General features: G+C 46.3%; 3 protein-coding genes across 3 annotated transcripts; 1 reads left to right on the top strand and 2 right to left on the bottom strand.

Annotated features, from left to right (window-relative positions):
• Window positions 1-102: 102 nt before the first annotated feature.
• On the bottom strand, window positions 103-2,276 carry cldn15lb (claudin 15-like b; the record flags this gene model as incomplete). The annotated part of the gene is given in 6 exon segments (XM_079733175.1): window positions 103-233; window positions 526-642; window positions 1,262-1,343; window positions 1,532-1,696; window positions 2,004-2,027; window positions 2,030-2,276. Coding segments are annotated over 6 exon segments (732 nt in total). The 3' UTR covers window positions 103-136.
• Window positions 2,277-4,190: 1,914 nt separating this feature from the next.
• Window positions 4,191-9,313, bottom strand: parlb (presenilin associated, rhomboid-like b). The gene is made up of 10 exons (XM_079733172.1): window positions 9,190-9,313; window positions 8,414-8,630; window positions 7,770-7,910; window positions 7,508-7,556; window positions 6,314-6,412; window positions 5,986-6,135; window positions 5,521-5,591; window positions 5,333-5,434; window positions 5,143-5,240; window positions 4,191-5,043 (listed from the first exon to the last, which is right to left on the bottom strand). The coding sequence occupies exons 1-10, from the start codon at window positions 9,258-9,260 to the stop codon at window positions 4,911-4,913; spliced, it is 1,131 nt and encodes a 376-aa protein (XP_079589298.1). The 5' UTR covers window positions 9,261-9,313; the 3' UTR covers window positions 4,191-4,910.
• Window positions 9,314-9,982: 669 nt separating this feature from the next.
• Window positions 9,983-14,865, top strand: LOC307072222 (nucleotidyltransferase MB21D2; the record flags this gene model as incomplete). Its single annotated transcript, XM_079731439.1, has 2 exons — window positions 9,983-10,238; window positions 11,897-14,865. The coding sequence occupies 2 exons, from the start codon at window positions 9,983-9,985 to the stop codon at window positions 13,159-13,161; spliced, it is 1,521 nt and encodes a 506-aa protein (XP_079587565.1). The 3' UTR covers window positions 13,162-14,865.
• Between the last annotated feature and the right edge of the window lie 5,485 nt (window positions 14,866-20,350).

Here is a 20,350-nt window from a genome sequence, read left to right as displayed (position 1 = left end):
GTCGTCATGTGCTTGTCTCAGTTCTGATCCTGTTCAGGTGCTAATCCTAGACCTGGTCCTTGTCTGATCTAGTCCTGGTCCTGGTCTGGGCATGTCTTGTTCTAGTCCCGGTCCTAGTCTTGGTCTGATGCAGGTTCTAGACGTAGGCCTTGCTGCTGCCGGTGCCGGCCCCTGCCGGCGCGAGGCTGTAGATGGGGAGGCCCGGAGAGGGGGCTCTGTGCTTATAGGAGAACCTGAGGAACCACAACAACATCAAGTAGATCAAGGACAAGTTCACCAATCAGACACATATGGAAATAAGTAGGTCAATATACTTAGATGACATTGTCAGCCCATGTGTCTAACTTCTAAGAAATATGATATGACTGTATAAACCATGGGTAATATTACATATATAGCTGTATTAACTATGTATAGTATTAAATGTATAACTGTAAAAAAGTAGTAGCATTTAAAAAAAGAAGTATTGTATTAAATATGTAACTGTGTAAACTAAGTGTAGTGTTAGATCGTTGTTTTTATTACCGTTGGATATGGTATTGTTCCTCTTCCTTCCTATAGGAGCAGCAGAGCAGAGCTCCGCCCAGCAGACAGAGACCGGAAGCAGCCCAGCCCTGGTATAGCCCCGCCCCAAGTTCAAACCTGCAGCACACAGCCTGAGGTAAGCATTACCGCTAACAGTAGTGCTACAGCACACTGAGGTAAGCAATACTGCGAACAGTAGTTTGCTGTAGCACGGGAGCGTATCTATGTTCCCCGGGTCCTATGTTCCCCGCTTTGTATGTGACCGGGTAACATAGGACCCTGTGAGCAAATCTTTTTTTCATAGGATGGTAGGGGCAAGTACCGCCTTTTTCGCCTCTGATTCTTCTGTGATTGGTTAGAATGTCTCTCCTCAGAATGGTTATGGGTAGGGTTAGGGTGAGGATTAACCCTCACCCTAACCCTAAACCTAAACCTGACCCTAACCCTTTGCACCCGGGGGACATAGGACCTGGGGAACATAGAGATGACCCCCTGTAGCACTACTGTTAGCGGTAAGGCTAACCTCAGGCTGTGTGCTGTAATACAGCACACAGCCTGAGGTTAGCCTTACCGCTAAGAGTTAACATTACAGCTCACAGAATATAGCCTGACGTTAGCATCATCGCTAACAATAGAGCTAGTTCATCCCCCAGGACACCCAAGATCCTATTATGACCAATCATGGACCTGCTAGGGTGCAGCACAGGTTAGGTAGGTGGTCTCCATGGTAACTCACCGGACTCCGCCAGAGTACGGGTCGTAGAACTCCTGCACCACTCGGCTGGCGTACCACGACACGGCCACCAGATTCAACGTACCTGAGGAGAGAGAGAGTACCTGCTCCTTAAAGACCCGTCCCTGTACTCTCTAACCCCTAGCTGGTCTTAAATGGTGTGTGTGTGTGTGTGTGTGTGTGTGTGTGTGTGTGTGTGTGTGTGTGTGTGTGTGTGTGTGCGTGTGTGTGTGTGTGTGTGTGTGTGTGTGTGTGTTTGTGTGTGTGTGTTACCTGAGAGGAGGAACAGGGCTCCCCCGCTAAGGGTGAGTGTGTTCTTGGTTTGCGGGGACACCCGGCCCAGTTGGGTGCAGCGCAGCCCCATGACGGACAGCACCAGGGACACCAGACCCACCAGCAGAGACACCACCATCAGACCCCGACACACCTGGATGTGGACTGCACACACACACACACACACAGGAAGTCCCACCACACAGGAAGTCAGTCTGCATACAGGAAGTCACACTACACACAGGAAGTCAGCCTACATATAGGAAGTCAGTCTGCAAAAAGGAAGTCACACTACACACAGGAAGTTGTGTAGCACAAAGGAGGCCAGCCTTCACACAGGAAGTCAGTCTGGAGACCATCTGGAGGCCTGTACCGGAAGCACTAAGTTAGCCAATGGGAATTGAACGATGGTCAGTCTCTGTTCTGTGAAGTGTACAGAACTCTGTAGTCACAGAACAAGGCATTGTAACACCTCTCAGACAGAGAGGGAGTCCCACGGCAGACAGGAAGTGAGAGAGGAGACCATACCAGGCAGGGCGAGGAGGGACTTGAAGCGGCTGCACTGCGTGGACCCGAGGGCGGAGGACACGCAGCTCATCCAGAGTCCCTCGAACATCCACTGGCTCGTGGTCACCGAGTCCACCTGGCTACGCACACGCCAGCGGTGGGAGCTGGTGCAGCTGGACTGGATGCACCAGCCTACCAACCCCAGCACCACACCCACCACCTGCAGGGCCATCGCCATGTCTCCGCCCTCCAAGACCCTGTTGACCAATGAGCAGAGGGTAGCTGCCGATGTCATCCTACTGATGTGTTGATTTGGTTATACATACAATAAGGTATAACGTGTAAAACCTGAAGGGGCTGATGAATAATGCAGGAGATACTAGGGCTAGGTAAAAATATCGATTCATCAATGCACTGCAATTTATTTGTTCTTGATTCAATTTCGATTCAGAATTTTTTTTAAATCGATCATTTCCATAAAAAAATAAAATAATAAAATTTAAAAAAAGAAGCATACTGAGTCATTGTAATCTAGAAGCGAGTATGCCCTTTTACATTTGTCCATGTTATGATTATTACTTTTATGCTGCAAGTTTAGCTCAGGAACAATACTATACAATGGTGTATTCCCTTTTTGCTAGTTAAAGCACAATAAAATCGTTAATTCATTATGAAATGGTTAATTCTAAATAATATTTAGGTATTTTTGTCATCTGCACGTATTATTGAATCGATATCGAAGCAATTGGATCAATATCGAATTGAATCGATATCGAATCGAATGAAGACCTAAAGAATCAATTTGACTTGAATTGAATTGTGAGGTACCTGGCAATACCCAGCCCTAGGAGATACATTGGTCCTGAGATAATTAATCCTCTCAGGGTTCAGGACATGACATCAGGCCCACATTATGATATTATCTACTACTATCCAACACACACTTTAGTGTTCTCCTAGAAAGTAACCACTTAAGATTCCTGAACATGACAGATCTCATCTTATTTTGTGAAATTATATTTCCCCTTAATTGTCTCCTGGTTGGACTCAAGGAACGTCTTCACATTCCAGGGGTCCATCCTCCCTGGATCCTCCAGAAGATGGATCTTACCGGACTAAACGGCGGGGTGGACCTCCTGTCCAAATTTCTCGGATGTTTAACCCTCCGCCTTCCAGCCACTCCGCAGGTCTGCCTGAGACAGTCTTACGCAGGTCTGGCCCTTCAGCAGGTCTGTAGGTCCTAGAGTTGGGTTGGTCCTACTGTATATCTAGATATATGTTCCTAGAGTAGATCTGTCCTGCAGCACGTCTGTAGGTCCTAGAGAAGGTCTGGTGCTTCAGTAGGTTTTCTCGTGTAATGGCGTGTGCTCTCTGGTCTCTGGGGTATATGTCGGTGGCTCCAGTGATCCTGGGGTCACTGCCCCCAGAGAGGGACCTCATGAACAAACACCCTCCAACCGCCACCTGACAGGAGGTAGAAAACAACCCACTGATGTTAACTGGTTCTAAACGGGCGTCAAGGTGACTCACCAGTAGTGTTAACTGGTTCTTAACAGAGGTCAAGGTGACGCACCAGTAGTGTTAACTGGTTCTTAACAGAGGTCAAGGTGAATCCCCAGTACAATGTCTCGGGCTGGAGCCCAACTATGAACATTGACAGGACTGTAAGACAGGCATTCTGTTGTAGGCATCCTGTTGTATCTGCAGCGATCAAAAGAGTTGTTTTCAGGACTTTAGACTCAAACACCGAGAGTGGAACCCAATCTACAAACAGACAAGAGCGGACTAGGTCCCTCTAGGATAACGTTAGGCCCTGCAGTTAACCTGTTGTTTTAAGAGCAGAAATAAAACCATAGGAACTGTGGACCCATCCTCGTCTGACAGTTTGATTTGGAGGACGTCTTGGAGACAAGTTCCTTGTAGATCAGATCACATTTAGGAGACGTATACAAGATCTCAAAGACAACATCTACAGTAGTACCTAAAACATGCAGACACATCTTCTGATTGCATGCAGTACTACAGCATTTCACACATACACACACACCCTACTATGTAATGGTGAGTTGGTGTCCATCCCTCGGGTCTCTCTGAGCACCGGTGGAGGTCAGGTGAATCATGCTTTAAAATGATCTCAACACACGTCAAGAGTTCAAATCAACTTTTAATCAGTTCAAGATAAAATATTCATTGTGTCAACACAGTACGTTATAGCCATCCATCAGTCCAGGGATGGGCTGTGCCCTACATGGAGGGACCTGGCTGGGGGTCTAGAGGTGACATTATACAACCACCAGGGGAACCAGAGCACCTCACACCTTTAACCTACCTCGTGTATCTACACATTCTACATCATCAACATGGACAGGAAAAGCGGATGACATTACATCCTGTTTAAAAGAGGCAGGTTTCCGTGGTTACACAGGGTAAACACAAACAACTCACACACCAGCACCATGATGGTCAAGGTCCCTCTCTGGGGTTGGTTTCCATGGTTACCCATTTATTCCAGTTTCCACGGAAACCCATCGTTATTCCAGAGGCAGTGTGAACTCATGGTTACCATGACCACTGCATTTGGAAGGAAATGTTTTTTATCCCCATATAAAGGAAGATCCAGCATTCCCAATCCAATGTTGGAATTATAAATTCCTACCTAAGCTAGAAAGATTTGGAAGTGATGACATCATGTGGTGGAGGCGATGACGTCTTGTGGTGGAACTGATGACGTCTTGTGGGCGAGGCGATGCCATCATGTGGTGGAGGCGATGACGTCGTGAGGTGGAGGTGATGATGCCCTGGGTTGGCGGTGCCGACACTGCGTGTGGCCGGCCGAAGTTGCGTTGTGACGTCATGGTGGCGAAGTCTGGCCTCAGGCGGAGCCTGCTCCTCCGTTAGGCCCGCCCCCTGGGCCCCCAGGGCCCCTGGTGCGCAGGTTGTGCCAGACCCGGACCAGCGAGTCCCGGTTCTTCCAGATCAGCTCGTGGCCAAACATGATGTACCAGCTGCATCAAACACAAGGCGCCATGAGTACCTGCTGGCATGCCGTGGTCAATGCTGGTCTTACTGGTCTTAAAGATGGACTATACTGGAGTAAGACTTACATGCCGAACAGAGCTCCTCCCAGGTGAGCAGCGTGGTCAAAGAACCGCCAGCCGAGCACCACACCTGCTGCATCCATGGCAACGATGGCCTTCAGCGCCTGTCACGGGGATAAAGGAGAACTAATCACTTAGGTTGAGGGTGTAGAGGCGGGACATTGTGAGGAGTGTTTATAGGTAATGGCTGACATACGTTTCCTGCAGTGAAGGTGAACATGGGGAGGAAGATGATGGCCAGCTTGGCTTCGGGCATCTTGGTGCAGACAGCAGCCAGGACAGTCATGATTGCTCCGGACTGGGAAACGGACGAAAGACCACTTTAAACAACTGGAGCCCATTCTAACCAGTATGAACCAGACCGGTTAGCTTAGAAAGACTTACGGCTCCAAGAGAAGGGCCAAACCTGCCCGAGGCCGTCTTGGCGACGTAGCTGGCCATTGTAGAGACGACACCTGGAACATAACACAGCTGGTTGGCACGACAACCAGGTAGTGGAGCAGAAAGACAAGTAGTGGAGCAGATATGCATTCAGAGGAGCAGACAGAAACGTAGTGGCGCAGACAGACGGATGGGTCACTTGAAGAGAGGTAGAAAGACAGACAGATGGGTTAAATGTTACATTACATTTTGTCTTTAAGAAGGTTGTCTCATATCTAGCTGTGGTGAGTCTTGAAGCTAAGAATTATAGTGTTTGGCATTGCAATTGGTTGTACTAACTTTAACCCTAGTTTCTGCAGTGTTGGTTTTTGCTGTGTTGTTGTTGATAGTAAGGTCGTTGAGTCTAGTTTCGGTCACAAGGTGTGAACATTAGGCTTGATTGACTGGGCGGACAGACAGAAGGTTTACCTGCGGAGAGGTAGACAGCGAGGAACTGCTCTGGTCCCAGCATGGAGACGGCGCTGGACGAGAAGCTCCAGAGGACGTACATGTTGGCCGCCAGGTGGAGCAGGGAGTAGTGGCTGAAGGTGGAGAGGAGCATGGAGGAACACACTGCCTCTGTAGACGAGTAAGAGGGGCCGACATGTTAGAGGGTCTGGATCACACAGTGTTCTCTTTATAATCCGGTGTGTATTTGAATCCAGTGTGTTTATTTTGATCCAGTGTGTATCCACTGTTGGCGTTATTATCCAGTGTGCATTTGGATCCAGTGTGTGTTATAATCAGAGGGACTGACTGGAGGCGCTGGGGTCAGAGGTGAAGTATCGCAGCATGGTGCGCTGCAGGGCCGGTACTCTCCAACAGCAGTAGACCACCACGTTAGCAGCGATGATCCCTGAGAAGATGGAAGAGAAGCCACACCTCAGTCAATCATGTGGAGGTGCTTCAGGTCCAAAACAAGAGGATAACCATTTATTTCAAGACATCTGTATACAGAGGTACAACAGTCTGAGTTCAAGAGTTTGACCTTTGACCTGAGTGCTACTGGACCAGGTAGCCAATCGGTCCCCTTGTTCCCTACATAGTGAACTATTTGGGGTAGCACCGTCTCAATTGTGTTCTGTCTCAATTTGACGGTAAGAATTGGTTCCCATTTAGTTCACTACTCAAAGGTCCAGTGTGTATAATATAGTAGCAACTAGCGGTGAGGTTGCAACAAACTGAAGAAAAGTGTGAAACTCAAATTGAGTTTCACTCACTACAGCGTTGACTATATAGTGTTCCCTTGTGTTCACTACATTAGGAATAGGAAATGGGGGAACACTAAAGTGTTCAGAGCATAGGGACTTTAGGAGTTCTACTAAATGAGGTCATCAAGACCTTTTGCCTCATATGCAAACCATAAAAACTATAGAAATACATATGCAGTGGCTGAGCAGAGTGCCAGCACCCCTTTATAAACAATCGCTACTGGAAGAAGGCCATAGCCAGTTGGAAGTGTCAGCAACTCTGATTTTCTACACTTCTACCCTCCCACTGTGTTTATTTAGGGAACACAAATTAACACAGAACCTCAATGGAGAACATATTATAGAATGCAATAGGTGACTCTCATAATACTATTTATACACTTCAAAAATCCTAAATATATTTATTTTCATTTACCTTTTACTATATTTTATCTTTTTCATTTCACAATGTATATTTCAAGAATCCCAAGTACCACCTGCAGTGGACTTTATAGTGTTCACTACATAGGGAATATAAGGAATGAGGGAAGAAGCTAACCTTTTTAAACACGGGCCATAACTTGACCATCCGACTAATGACACTAATACTAAATACTAATCTAAGCTTCATTAGCATCCCAGGACAGAAGCTTCCAAGTTTGGCATTAGGACAAAAAAGTGTTCTAGTTTCTTCCATTCTGGATGAAGGACAGACTGGACCGGTCATGACAATGCATTAATACAATTGGTACAAAACCCACCTGTGACAGTGCGTTGGCCCTCACTCAAACTGTTCCACCATTGGTTGATCTGAAACCCGACCCCAGCCAATCAGAGATGGAGGATTATTGTTGTTCAGTCAGTGTATTCAGGTTTATGGTATTCTAAATGGTGAATGATGTTTTCTCTGTAAACAAGTCTGATCATTTCTTTAAGACAGACTGTTTAGAATAACATCATCTGTTCTCCTCAGGATCTGTGCCTGGGGCTGAGATCATGTGACCGAACAGAAGCCAACCTCACCTCTTTACGGAAGTCGCCCTGTTTCTGTGGGCGGAGTTTCTCCATCCAATCGGCTCGCAGCTCGTCGAAGTAGCTCTGGACACGGGACTTTAGTGACTCATACTGCCAGATGGCTGCGGCCGCAAATGAGCAGCCTGTAAACTAACCAATCAAATAACAGCCGGTAAACTGAACAATCACAATAAAGCCTGTAAACTAAAGAATCACATACAGCCTGTAAACTAACAAATAAGATTGCAGCTGTTGATAACCAATCAGGTTAAAGCCTGAAAACTAACCGATCAGAATACAGTCTCTGAGGATAGCATTGCACATTTTACTGAAACAAACTAATAATCTGAAGAAAGAGACTAGTCCATATGTAAAAACACAAAACATGTACTTCACTAACTGGAAGTAACTAGTTAACTATTATTTGATATGACATCTTGGTCAGATACTTTCTATCTGGTATAACTAGTGTTGGTAAAACTTCTTGTCCAGATACTTCTGACTGGCGTCACAAGTATAGGTATAAAATCTTGGTGACTGAGTAACTGTGTAAGGACAGCAGCTAGAACACACACACACACGCACACACGCACACGCACACGCACACACACACACACACACACACACACACACACACAGTTATCATATCTTACCCCTACTGTGAAGACCAGAGGTTTGACCAGTCTACCAAAGTTCCTGGGTGGGGTCTTGGGGATCTTGATGATTTGCGGGGGGTCCACTGCCCTTTTGCTGGTCCATGCCTCACTGGCTTCTGTGTGAGAGGGGACCACCTCCTCCTCCACTCTCTTTGCATCCGTCTTCTTTGCTGGTCTCCTGAAGGCACTGCGCTGCTGAAAGCCATGCTTCAACCTGAGGCCGGAATGAAATGTTAGTGAGTCCTGTTACACCACAGTGAGGGCTCCTGTCCTCCACTTGTGACATTTTTAGCACATCTGCATCCAAACTATGCCCGACCCATAGGTTGGGAACCACTCGTCTACAGGGGGGTCAGGTGGGCGGGACCAGAGCACAACCAAAACAAATATGAACACACATGACAAGTTAGGCTCGACAGCAGGACACTGATACGGATTCTAAACACAGAGGTTGGCATTAGCTTTAGGTACCGTAGAATCACGTAAACCAACCCGAATTACCAATTAAGACTGACTTATTAACCAACTGACTGAATGACAGACTGACCAATTAACCAACTAACTGACTGAAAGACCGAGTAACTAAATTACCAACTGAATGAATGCATGAATAAACGAACGAACGAACGAAAGCATGAATGAATGATGAATGATATCAGCCTGGAGGTGTTGACATGGTTGAAAGGCTGTCAGGTTTAGTTAACTAGCGAGTTAGCCACACGGCTAGCATAGAGTATTAAACAGGTCATAGCGCTCTATACAAACTTAACTACCTGGTCCTGGAGGCTGAAGACAAGAGCTCCTGTCTTGCCAAGGACCTCAATACACAGCCACTCCACGCCATGGAGCCAAGTAACCCCGAGTAACCTGACTAACCCCACACTGCTTCTCTTCCGGGTCAACTGGTAATGGACCACAAGCGCCCCTCTAGGGCCAAAACTGGTAATACACCTAGAAATGTAGCATACAAAATTATAATAATAATTACAATAAAAATAATGATATTGATAATTATAGTAATAATAATAACGATAATGTTAATAAAAATGATGATAAAACATAACAATGAAAGTAATGCTAATAATAATGCTTACAATAATAATATGAGGAAAAGTGTGTCATGGACAAACAGTGCTATAAATGAATTCAAAGATGGATTGGAAAAAGGAAGGATTATTCAAACCATAAAAAATATAGTTTGAATTAAAAAAAAACAGGGTTCAACTGCTTTAAAAATATTTTAGTAAATAACTATCTCATGAACAACTATCTCAAGTCAAAAGCTGAAACTTTACAGGATGTACGGTAGCAATATTGCTTTCACAATAAAATGCACTAGGATCTTGGCAAGTCCCCAAGGCGTTATACATATGCATGATGAAAAAACGATGTTGTGTTAAGATTACACTACAGCAGTAAACAAAACTAACGAATAAAGTATACAAAATAATATTTTGTTAAATAATTTACGGGATGACGGTAGCTAGGACCTTTAATGTGAAAGCAGACAGCTGCGTTAGTTTTCCTTGTTTCCTCCGCCCAACAGACGGAGGAGGTGTTTGTAACATGGCTGCCCCTGCGCTCTCTAGTCGGGCTGGGTCGGTGGGGAGCCTCGGCAGCAGCCCCACGGCTACCCCCGGTTCCTCCAACAACAACAACAAGAGCCTGCAAGCCTGCCCAGAGCTGGACTTCAGGTCCGGGTCCCGGGTGGACGAGCTAAACCGCCTCATCCAGGAGTTTAGCAAACATGACCAGCGTGAGTATGACGACCAGCGGGCTCTGGAGATCCACACGGCCAAGGACTTCATCTTCTCCATGCTTGGTGAGAACCATGGACAACAAGTCTCTCCGAATCTGCATCTGCTCAATTATTATGTAGTGCTCATGTGGTTGATATGGTGTAGAGCGGGTCGGGGGTTCGGGCTAGGGCTGCACCGGCAGCTGGACCCCCTCCAGGAACACTCAACATCAAGTCAGCTGTCTTCCACTTCATTTGACCCAATCCACACCTCGCTAAGCAGAGCTGGGGTAGACCACTCCTCTTTCACCCTGCTCTCACCCACATGAACCCCCTGCAGAGAGGCGAGGCCTGGCCAAGTGTACCCTCCACTACAGCGGTCTCCTCCATGTAGCCAGACCGATACCACTGGTGGCGACGAACGGAAGGGATGGGGGGCAGCATATTATTGAATTATCATTTCTCATCTTTATTAATCTATAGTGACCCAGGATCTAAAATGATACTATCATCATTACAACTGCAGTGACCTAGGATCTAATATTATACTATTATCATTTAGCATCATTATTCATAATGTATTTACCTAGGAAGTAAAACTATACTATCATCATTATTCATACTGTAGTGATATAGTAACTAACAGTATGCTATCATCATTATTAATACCGCGACCCGACCCCGGATAAGCGGTTTGAGGATGAGAATGAGGATTATTAATACTGTTCACCTAGGAACTAATATAGCATTATCATTTAGCATCATTATAAATACTGTAGTCACATAGGAAGTAATATTATTCTATTATCATTTAGCATCATTATTAATACTGTAGTAACCTAAGAACTCATATTATACTAATATCATTTAGTGTCATTAGTACTGAAGTAACCTAGGAACCAATTTTATACTATCATTATTAATACTGTAGTGACCTAGGAACTAATATTATAGCAGAATTATTCTAAATTGATACTGTAGTGAACTACAAACTAAAATGATACTATTATTGTTACTAACCAAGCAAACTCCCCTTACGGCTGCCCAACGAGAATTTGGAATTTCACCAACTCTGAATCTGGGTAAAACATGCCAGTAATCTAGTTGTATCCGTTTAAATGAGTACATCAAATAAATACATTCTTTGAAGTCTACATAACATCACTCTGTCTCTACTAAACCTTGACTAACTCTGCGTATCCAACCAATTGAACTATAAAATGCTACTGTATGTATATAACCCTGTATAAAACATCCAACCAATACAAGAAACATAAGCAGAATCAATATGAAAACCGAACCTGGTCCACAACTAATCTCTAAATGAATTCCAGTCCATTACCGGTCAGCTGTAAAAGGCTTTCTGAGAGCTCAGCGAAGATGATCTAACTAGGGAATAGCATTGAGACAGATGCTATACTGTTACTCTCTGCAGCTTCTCTGCTACTTACCCCATAATATTCCACTCTCAACTTAAGTTACATCTTTTCACTGATCATCACTAATACGATTATTACATCATAAATTAAAACTTATAATTAAATTAGGATTTAGTGTGTTATTTTGAGTCTGTTCAAAACCTGAACCTGAACTATTGTGTGTGTGTGTGTGTGTGTGTGTGTGTGTGTGTGTGTGTGTGGGGCATACACCATAGACCTCGGGTGTTAGTAAGGCACACACTTCTCACTGACTGTCCTCCAGGTTTGATGGGGTTGTCTGACCTCTACCTGTCTCTCCTGTAGGTATGGTTCAGAAGTTGGACCAGAAGTTGCCTGTGGCCAACGAGTACCTGCTGCTGTCAGGAGGGGTCCGGGAAGGCGTGGTGGACATGGACCTGGACGACCTGAGTGTCTACGCCCGGGGAACGGACTATGACATGGACTTCACCCTGCTGGTACCGGCACTCAAACTCCACGACCGGAACCAGCCCGTCACGCTGGACATGCGGCACTCGGCGCTGTGCCACTCCTGGCTGAGCCTGCGTCTGTTCGACGAGGGCACCATAGCCAGGTGGAAGGACTGCTGCACCGTGGTGGACCACATCAACGGAGCCACCAACTTCTTCTTCTCGCCCACGCTGGTGGCTGACTGGTTCTACCAGTCCATCTCGCTGGTGCTACTGGAGGTGCAGAAGAAGCCTCAGAGAGGCATGCCGCGGGTGGAGAAGGTGGAGCGCAATGGCACCATCATCTCCGTCATTCTGGGCGTGGGCAGCAGCCGCATGCTCTACGACATCGTGCCGGTGGTCTCCTTCAAGGGCTGGCCGGCCGTGGCCCAGAGCTGGCTCATGGAGAACCACTTCTGGGACGGAAAGATCACTGAGGAGGAGGTGATCAGTGGCTTCTACCTGCTGCCCGCCTCCTCCTTCAAGGGCCGCAAGGAGAACGAGTGGAGGCTGTCGTTCGCCCGCAGCGAGGTGCAGCTGAAGAAGTGCATCTCGTCCAGCCTGATGCAGGCGTACCAGGCCTGCAAGGCGCTGATCATCCAGCTGCTGTCGCGGCCTAAGGCGGTCAGCCCCTACCTGCTGCGCAGCCTCATGCTATGGGCCTGCGATCGCCTGCCCGCCCCCTACCTCTCACAGGAAGACTTCTCGGCCCATTTCCTGTTGGGGCTGATTGACGACCTGCAGCACTGCCTGCTCAACAAGATGTGCCCCAACTACTTCATCCCACAATGCAACATGCTGGAGCACCTCTCGGACGAGGCGGCCATGCTGCACGCGCGCAAGCTGTCGTCGGTGCGCTCCGACCCGGCCGAGCACCTGCGCTCCACCATCGAGCACGCCAAGGCCGCGAATCGCCTCAGCTCGGAGCTGCAGTGGCGCGGCGGGGGCAGCAACCCGCCCTCGCCGCAGTCGGACGCCGGCGGGGAGAGCCAGCCCGACGACCGGCTGGCCAAGAAGCTCCAGCAGCTGGTCACGGAGAACCCGGGGAAGTCCATCTCCGTCTTCATCAACCCCGACGACGTCACCAGGCCTCACTTCCGCATCGACGACAAGTTCTTCTAAGAACACGCGTTGCCACAACTCCCGTCCTCCTCTTCTCCTCTCCTTCTCCTCTCCTTCTCCTCTCCTCCTAGTGGCCTCTCCTCTAACTGGATGGATATTTTTTTATCTTTATTTTTTCACCAAGTGACGTTACATGATTGTTTTCCTTCTTTCCTTCCCTTGTCTTCTGTGTTCTAAGGTTCCTATGGGCCTTTACTGACTGGACGCTCAGCTTTGAAGCTGAAGGTTAAAAATAAAACTGTGTTTGTCATCGTCCAATCAGCGAGCTGGTTCCAGACACTAAGATGGCAGCTCAACAGGGCTTTTTTCCCCACAATGCTTTTAACTTAAATGTGAAATGTCCTGTGTTCCGAGTCTTAGAAGATACCCACGGTCTCTGACTAACCAAAACTGTTCAGAATCATTCATGTCCCACTAACTGATCATAAATATGTTTGAGTCCAGATTGGTGCTGGGCTATATGAGAGCTAAATGTAGCGCTAAATTAGCGCACCGGTGGGTTTCAGGTGAACTTGCCTCTCATTGGAATGTCTTACTGCTGAAAATAAGTACAGGTCAATAGATATGGCCTGACCAAGGCCCCCTTGCCAGGTTGGTCGATCGGTAGCTCACCCCTAGACAAATAGCTGGACAGCTGAGTAGCTAGGAAGCACATGTAAATATGGACTGTCCAAGGGGTGAAGGCTAGGTAGCTAGGAACCACATGTAAATATGGACTGACCAAGGGGTGAGGGCTAGGTAGCTAAGTAGTTACACTGCTAGGTAGAAAACTGACAATGTGTTGATTTATTCTTATTTTGCACAGAATGTAAAAAAAATTCTTTATCATGAATACCTCGCTCTTATGAAGAGGATTGTGTGTCAGTCTGATGACTAGTAACACTAAACCCGGCCGTTGACAGGTTCTCAATGTGGTACCAAGTAATACTACTACTTTTAAAGGTACAGGATGCAGTAGAACCCAGAGTAGGGACACCTGCACTAAGAGTATGGTTAGCTCCTCCAAGCTAACTGGCATCTTCTCTAATGGATGCTGTTGTCGTGTTTACACACTCCCTCCGTCCAACTGCTTCTAGAAAGAAGTGACCATGAGACCGTAACCATGGCTACAACTATCAGGGTTGGATCGGACTTCCTTCACTCCGTTTATTTTGTATCGTGTACTGCACCCTCCCGAAGTGCAATTAGTCACACCCTCCTTGTCACACACTCACCTCTACATGTTGCACTCCTCTTGTCTCTGTTGAAAACTTGGCTGGATTTGTTATTGTTGTCGTTTAGACGTGTGTCCACGTGAAGCTAGCTCCTCCCCAGCTCCGTGGTCTCCAGAGCTAGTTCTCCTGCGATAGATCTGGGGAGGGCTCTTCACCTTAGACACCTTAGTGGAGGAGGCCTCCGAGGAAGAACCCCTCACTGGGCACCCAAACATAAACATTTCTAACTTATGCTCACACTTAACCATCTCTGACTCCAACATATCTAAACATAACCATGTCTAATGTTGTAAATGTCATGTCATTTCACTTCTAAATACCTAGATGTAATCTAACCGTAACTCTACCCAGCCGGGGGAGACTAAAGGCAGGTCTCTGGTGGACACTGCCGTTTGGACACTGGCGCTGGCTAGTGGACAATGGCGAGTGGACACTAGAACTGGCTAGCTTATGCTAGGGGTTAGCTCCACTGATACGTTATACTGTTGTAAATAGCACTGGAAGAGTGTCACACTACAGAAACTTGACTAATAAAGACATTTGAACCATGGAGGCTCTGTCCTGCTTATTGTGCCCCGACCACCCCACTGTATTCATGCTAACTCCGCCTCCATCTGGATGAGAACCGCCCCCATTGGTAAGAACTGAGCCACATGAAAATAGAAAAACAATAAAAAGCAGAACACAGAGATGATGACGTGGTTTCTAATAAGTCGGATCAGCATGTTGTCTTTTCTAAACTTTCTTAACACACACCGTTACACTCCTTCCCCCCCCACCTCAATGTATTTTTAGCTCCTGTTGTCTCAGCGCTGTCACACACCTGCGCCCTGGAACTCCTGAGACCAGACACCTCACCACGTAAACACAGTACTGCTATAGTACTAACAGTACTACCACAGTATAACTACACCTCACCACGTAAACACAGTACTGCTATAGTACTCACAGTACTACCACAGTATAACTACACCTCACCACGTAAACACAGTACTGCTATAGTACTCACAGTACTACCACAGTATAACTACACCTCACCACGTAAACACAGTACTGCTATAGTACTCACAGTACTGCTATAGTACTAACAGCACTACCACAGTACAACTACACCTCACCACGTAAACACAGTACTGCTATAGTACTCACAGTACTGCTATAGAACTAACAGCACTACCACAGTACAGACAACCATCATCCCATAAACACAGTATTGCCATAGTACTAACAGTACTACCACAGTATAACTACATCTCATCATGTAAACACTACATAATAGTACTAACAGTACTACCACAGTGCCAGACAACCATCATCCCATAAACACAGTACTTCTATATTACTACAGTACTACCACAGTACAGACAACCATCATTCCATAAACACAGTACTTCTATAGTACTAACAGTACTACCACATTATAACTACAACCCATTGTAAACACTACTAGTACTACCTGTACTACCACAATACAGACACCTATCATCACATAAACACAGTACTACTATAGTACTACCACAGAACAGACACACCTCATCACTTAAACACAGTACTACTATAGTACTAACAGTACTACCACAGTATATACCTCATCACGTTAACCCACACAACCCTACTACTATAGCACATATATACCATAGTTATTATATAGTACTACTATAGTACAACTAAAGTACTATATTAGTACTGATATGGTAATACACTACAGGCAAACCTTGTCACTACAAATAAGCAAGGTACTGATATAATATAGGTCTACCTATATAAGGTATATTAGCTCTATAAGGTCTAGATCTATCAGGTCAGGTCTAGATCCATCATGTCTTTATAATTCTATAAGTTCCATAAGTTCTAGTCCTATAAGAGCTTCCTCCAGTGACGCGGTGATGACGTCACTCGTGTGTTCGCAACGAGCTGCAGCAGACACCACAGCGGGAGAGGACAGCAGCGGCGAGGCGCGCGGATACGGTACAGGTAGATGCACGAGCCGCAGAGACCGGCTGTTACCGAAACTCCCGCCAACGACAAATTACCGTCCGGAGAAGCAGGATACTGTGTTCGATACCGTATCGATACTGTTGATCATCACCAGCTGATTGAGTGGCTTGGCGAGTGTTGACCCTAAAGCTCCCGACGCAACCGGCTCGAGACAGACCCGCGGCATGGAGGGGAAAGATAAGGCACCGCGAGGTAAGACACAGAGGATGGAGACCCGGAGGGTGGAGACCCAGAGGGGGGAGACACAGATGGAGGGATGGATGGAGGGCTGAAGTCACGGAGGGTTGCCCGACTTTGGTAGGGATGGATGGAGGGATGAAGATAAGGTGGGATGGATGGATGGAGGGGGGAAGACGCTTAGCCTGGTGGGATGGATGGAGGGGTGGGTGGTGTGTCGTCGCGGGGTCGGGGCAGTGGGCTGCGCGGTGCGGCGCTATGCGGTAGTGGGAGCGGTGCGCAGGACGGGCCGCGTGCCGCTCACACGCACTGTTGCAGCGGAGAGTTGAGGTGTGGTTATTATGGGATGGCGGTGTTTACGGGGTTTATTTTGAAGGGGGAAGAGATCGATTGGTAGTACTCCGCGAGACGGAAAATAACCTGATGCAGCAAAATAGAGAGAGATGGAGCGAGAGATGGAGGGAGAGAGGGAGCAAGAGAAGGAGAGAGAGATAGACTGAGACTGGCAAAAGGCAAGATGGCAGACAGACTGTCAGACAGACAGATTGGGTAGAGAGACAGGGATAAGATGGGGTAGCCCGACACTCAGACAGGCAAGTTATGGGTTGGGGGGGAGAGGGAGAGAGAGAGAGAGGGGGAGAGGGGGATGGAGAGAGAGAGAGATGGTTACAACTTGAGGAGGTTTAACAACATCGTAGAGCATGCTGCGTTATCAACACACCCTGACAGGAAGTGGTGAAGTCCTAGCCCTGCATCATGTTGTCAGGATGAAAAACGTTTTGATAAATGTTATCTATTGGTCAATGGTATTTATTTTGTTAATGATATTTATTGGTCATTGGTGTTTATTGGTCGATAGTATTGTCTTGAGATAGATGTGAGGAAGTTGGTGAAAGGCAGACATCGTGCTATGAGTGTCTGGTTGCTGGGAGATTGTGTTGCTTTAAGAGTAAGCAACCATTCGCATCAAGCTAAAGCGCTGTGACATCACCTGGGACATCACCTGGGACAACAGAACCCAGAGGTCAGGGAAGTCCGTCCCCTCCCGGATCCTTCCCATAAATCCTGTATTCACGGCAGAAAAAAACTAAAACAAACTTCCACTCTTACCCTCCATTATTACAGATCCTCGTTTTGGGGCTGTCTTCACTGCTTATAAGTAAAAAATATACTTTATCAAATATATGTCTTCACTGATTAGTCAGTTGGTAAAACTTTGACATTGGTCTTAATATTAATGGCAGCAGTATTAGTCAAGGGATCAGAAAGACCTTAATCGTAGAAACATGAACTCTTTAAGTCCAGGAGGACCCTTGGGGGGGGGGGGGGGTCCAGTCACAAGCTGGGTCCACCCCACTCTGGGGTCACTCGAGTTATCAACAGTCAAACGGAATACATATGATAGATAACACTACATCGTTCTCCGGTATTTTGGTGGCCGGTAAACACTTCAAAATTAGATTTAAATTATAAAATGCAATCTTTCCACATTCAAACAACTCCTTTCCTGACTCAACGGACCACACTTCTAACTCTTCTTACCCTGACCTCACTCATAACTCCTCCTCTCTTACACTGACCTCACTCATAACTCCTCCTCCTTCCTACCCTGACCTCACTCATAACTCCTCCTCTCTTATTCTGACCTCACTCATAAGTCCTTCCTTACTTTGACCGCAATCATCACTCCTCCCCCTTCCTTTTCACTAAATTCCTTCAGTAGTGTGCCGAAATTGGCCAGATAGCTACAGTCTGGAGAACATCCACCTTAATACCCATCCCAAAATCAAAAAAAGCCCAAGGAACTGAATAAATTCTCTTCGGCCTCTAGCATAAGCAGCCGACTTGCGACCATATTGTTTCAGCTACTTGCTCCTTATTCTGAATTCCCAGATAAACTTTTGGTGTTGCTCTTAGTTTATGGACGTGTGTCCAACATCAAGGTCTCAAGACTCACCCCAGGGTTGCTTTTTATTATGTATACAGATAAACATCTCAAGAGGGTAGCCACTCTGTTTAATTCTCTGAAGACACCGCCCTATTGTCTCCTCTCCAAGGGTCGGAGTCAGATCATGGTTATCCCCTACCTGCCTTCATCAAATGATGTGATGATAACTTCCTTGACCTTATGGGTCAAAAAACAAACTATTAAATTATACTAGTATAGAGTAATAGCAAAAAATGTAAAGCCAGCATTATACATGGCGAGGATGTTGAAATGTGCGAACCTTATAAGTAACTAGGAACGATGTTTGACTCTTAACTAAAATTTGATGTAAGCACAGAATCTGTTGTCAAGGATGGACAACAAAGATTTCACTTAATGCAAATGCGCAACTCTTTTTGTGTCTCCAAAACATTCTTGCAATTTGTATCAATCATTCATTGAAAGTCTTCTAACACGTTCATTTATTTGTTGGTTTGATTGGATGTTCTTGAAGAACAAGTATAGCTTAAATTGCGTCGTCAAAGTCTGCTCCAAGATAATGGTTGCCAAGCAAAGAGACGTGCATTCCCTATGACCCTGACACTGTATGTAACCGTAGACACTGTATATGACCATGAGACTGTATGTGACCCAAAAACTGCATATGATCACACACTGTAGAGGACCACGACACTGTAAAGGGCCGTGTCACTGTCACAGGGAATGACCCAGACACTAATTATGACGAGACACTCTATGTGACCCCAACACCTTTTTAGTTCCAGTGCGACCCTGATAAAAACCTTCGTAACGAGCACTTCTGATGGTGCTGCTAAGATACCGGTAGAGTGAGTGCCTCCGAATGCCATGGTGTCAATCAGACACTGTCTGTTGCTACGTAGCATTAGCCAGGCAGAGGGACAAGGAAATGTGAGCCAAACAGACTCGATGTTTGTTTTGACGAGCTTATATTGATTCTGGAGCCAAACGATCTGTTTGTTGTCTCGGTCTTATTCCTGGGCTAAACACCCACACTCACACCCACCCTCACACAAACACACACACACACATATCACATATCAATATTTCCATATCATCAACAAGCAACACATACTGTTTATTCTCAATCAGCCCAGCGTTCAATTGTACGACCAAGTTAGCGCTTGACCAAGTTAGCCAAAATCAATTGAAGCAGAGAAGTCAAATTATGTCAGTTAATTGATGGTAAGATACACCAGGCCAGCTTCTCCAACTTAAGATATGTTGGTATGTATTTTCCCTTCTCTCGTTACGAACTGTGAATCTCCATACAACACAACGTCATCCTGAATGTTTCAGAGCTTACAGTTTTCAGAGGTTTCCTTTTTCAGTTTTACAATTCGAGTCAAACATGGACGAAGGGTAAACAAACTCCTAATGTAGCTGTGAAGCATTGTGGCTGATGATGTATTGAGATTCACTTTTCGCCTGCTCTTACTGAAAGCGCTAATCTGTATTATCTGCTTCCATTGATTCTGGCGGACTTGGACAACGCTAACGCTGTCTAATCACGCTCAGGGCTGAATGGGAAATACATGGGACGGTGTTTCTCGTTTAAGTATGTGGTAAATAACTCCCCAAAAAGTATATTTCTTTCAGCCTCCTCCCTGCACCCCTACCTCGTACCCCCTAAACCCAAACAAACCTCCTCCTTTCACACACCGACCTCCTGCCTACCCCCACCTCCCTTCAAACCCCTACCTCCTCCATCCTGTCCCCTCCATCCTACCCCCTGCCCCCTCCATCCTGTCCCCTACATCCCTTCCTCCTACCTCCTCCATCCTATCACCTCCATCCCTTCCTCCTACCTCCTCCATCCTATCACCTCCATCCC

Source organism: Pollachius pollachius (genome assembly GCF_949987615.1).
Source record: "Pollachius pollachius genome assembly, chromosome: 3".
Taxonomy (NCBI): Eukaryota; Metazoa; Chordata; class Actinopteri; order Gadiformes; family Gadidae; genus Pollachius; species Pollachius pollachius.
The sequence above is the reverse complement of the archived record's forward strand: the minus strand, read 5'-3'. Positions and strand labels throughout refer to the sequence as shown.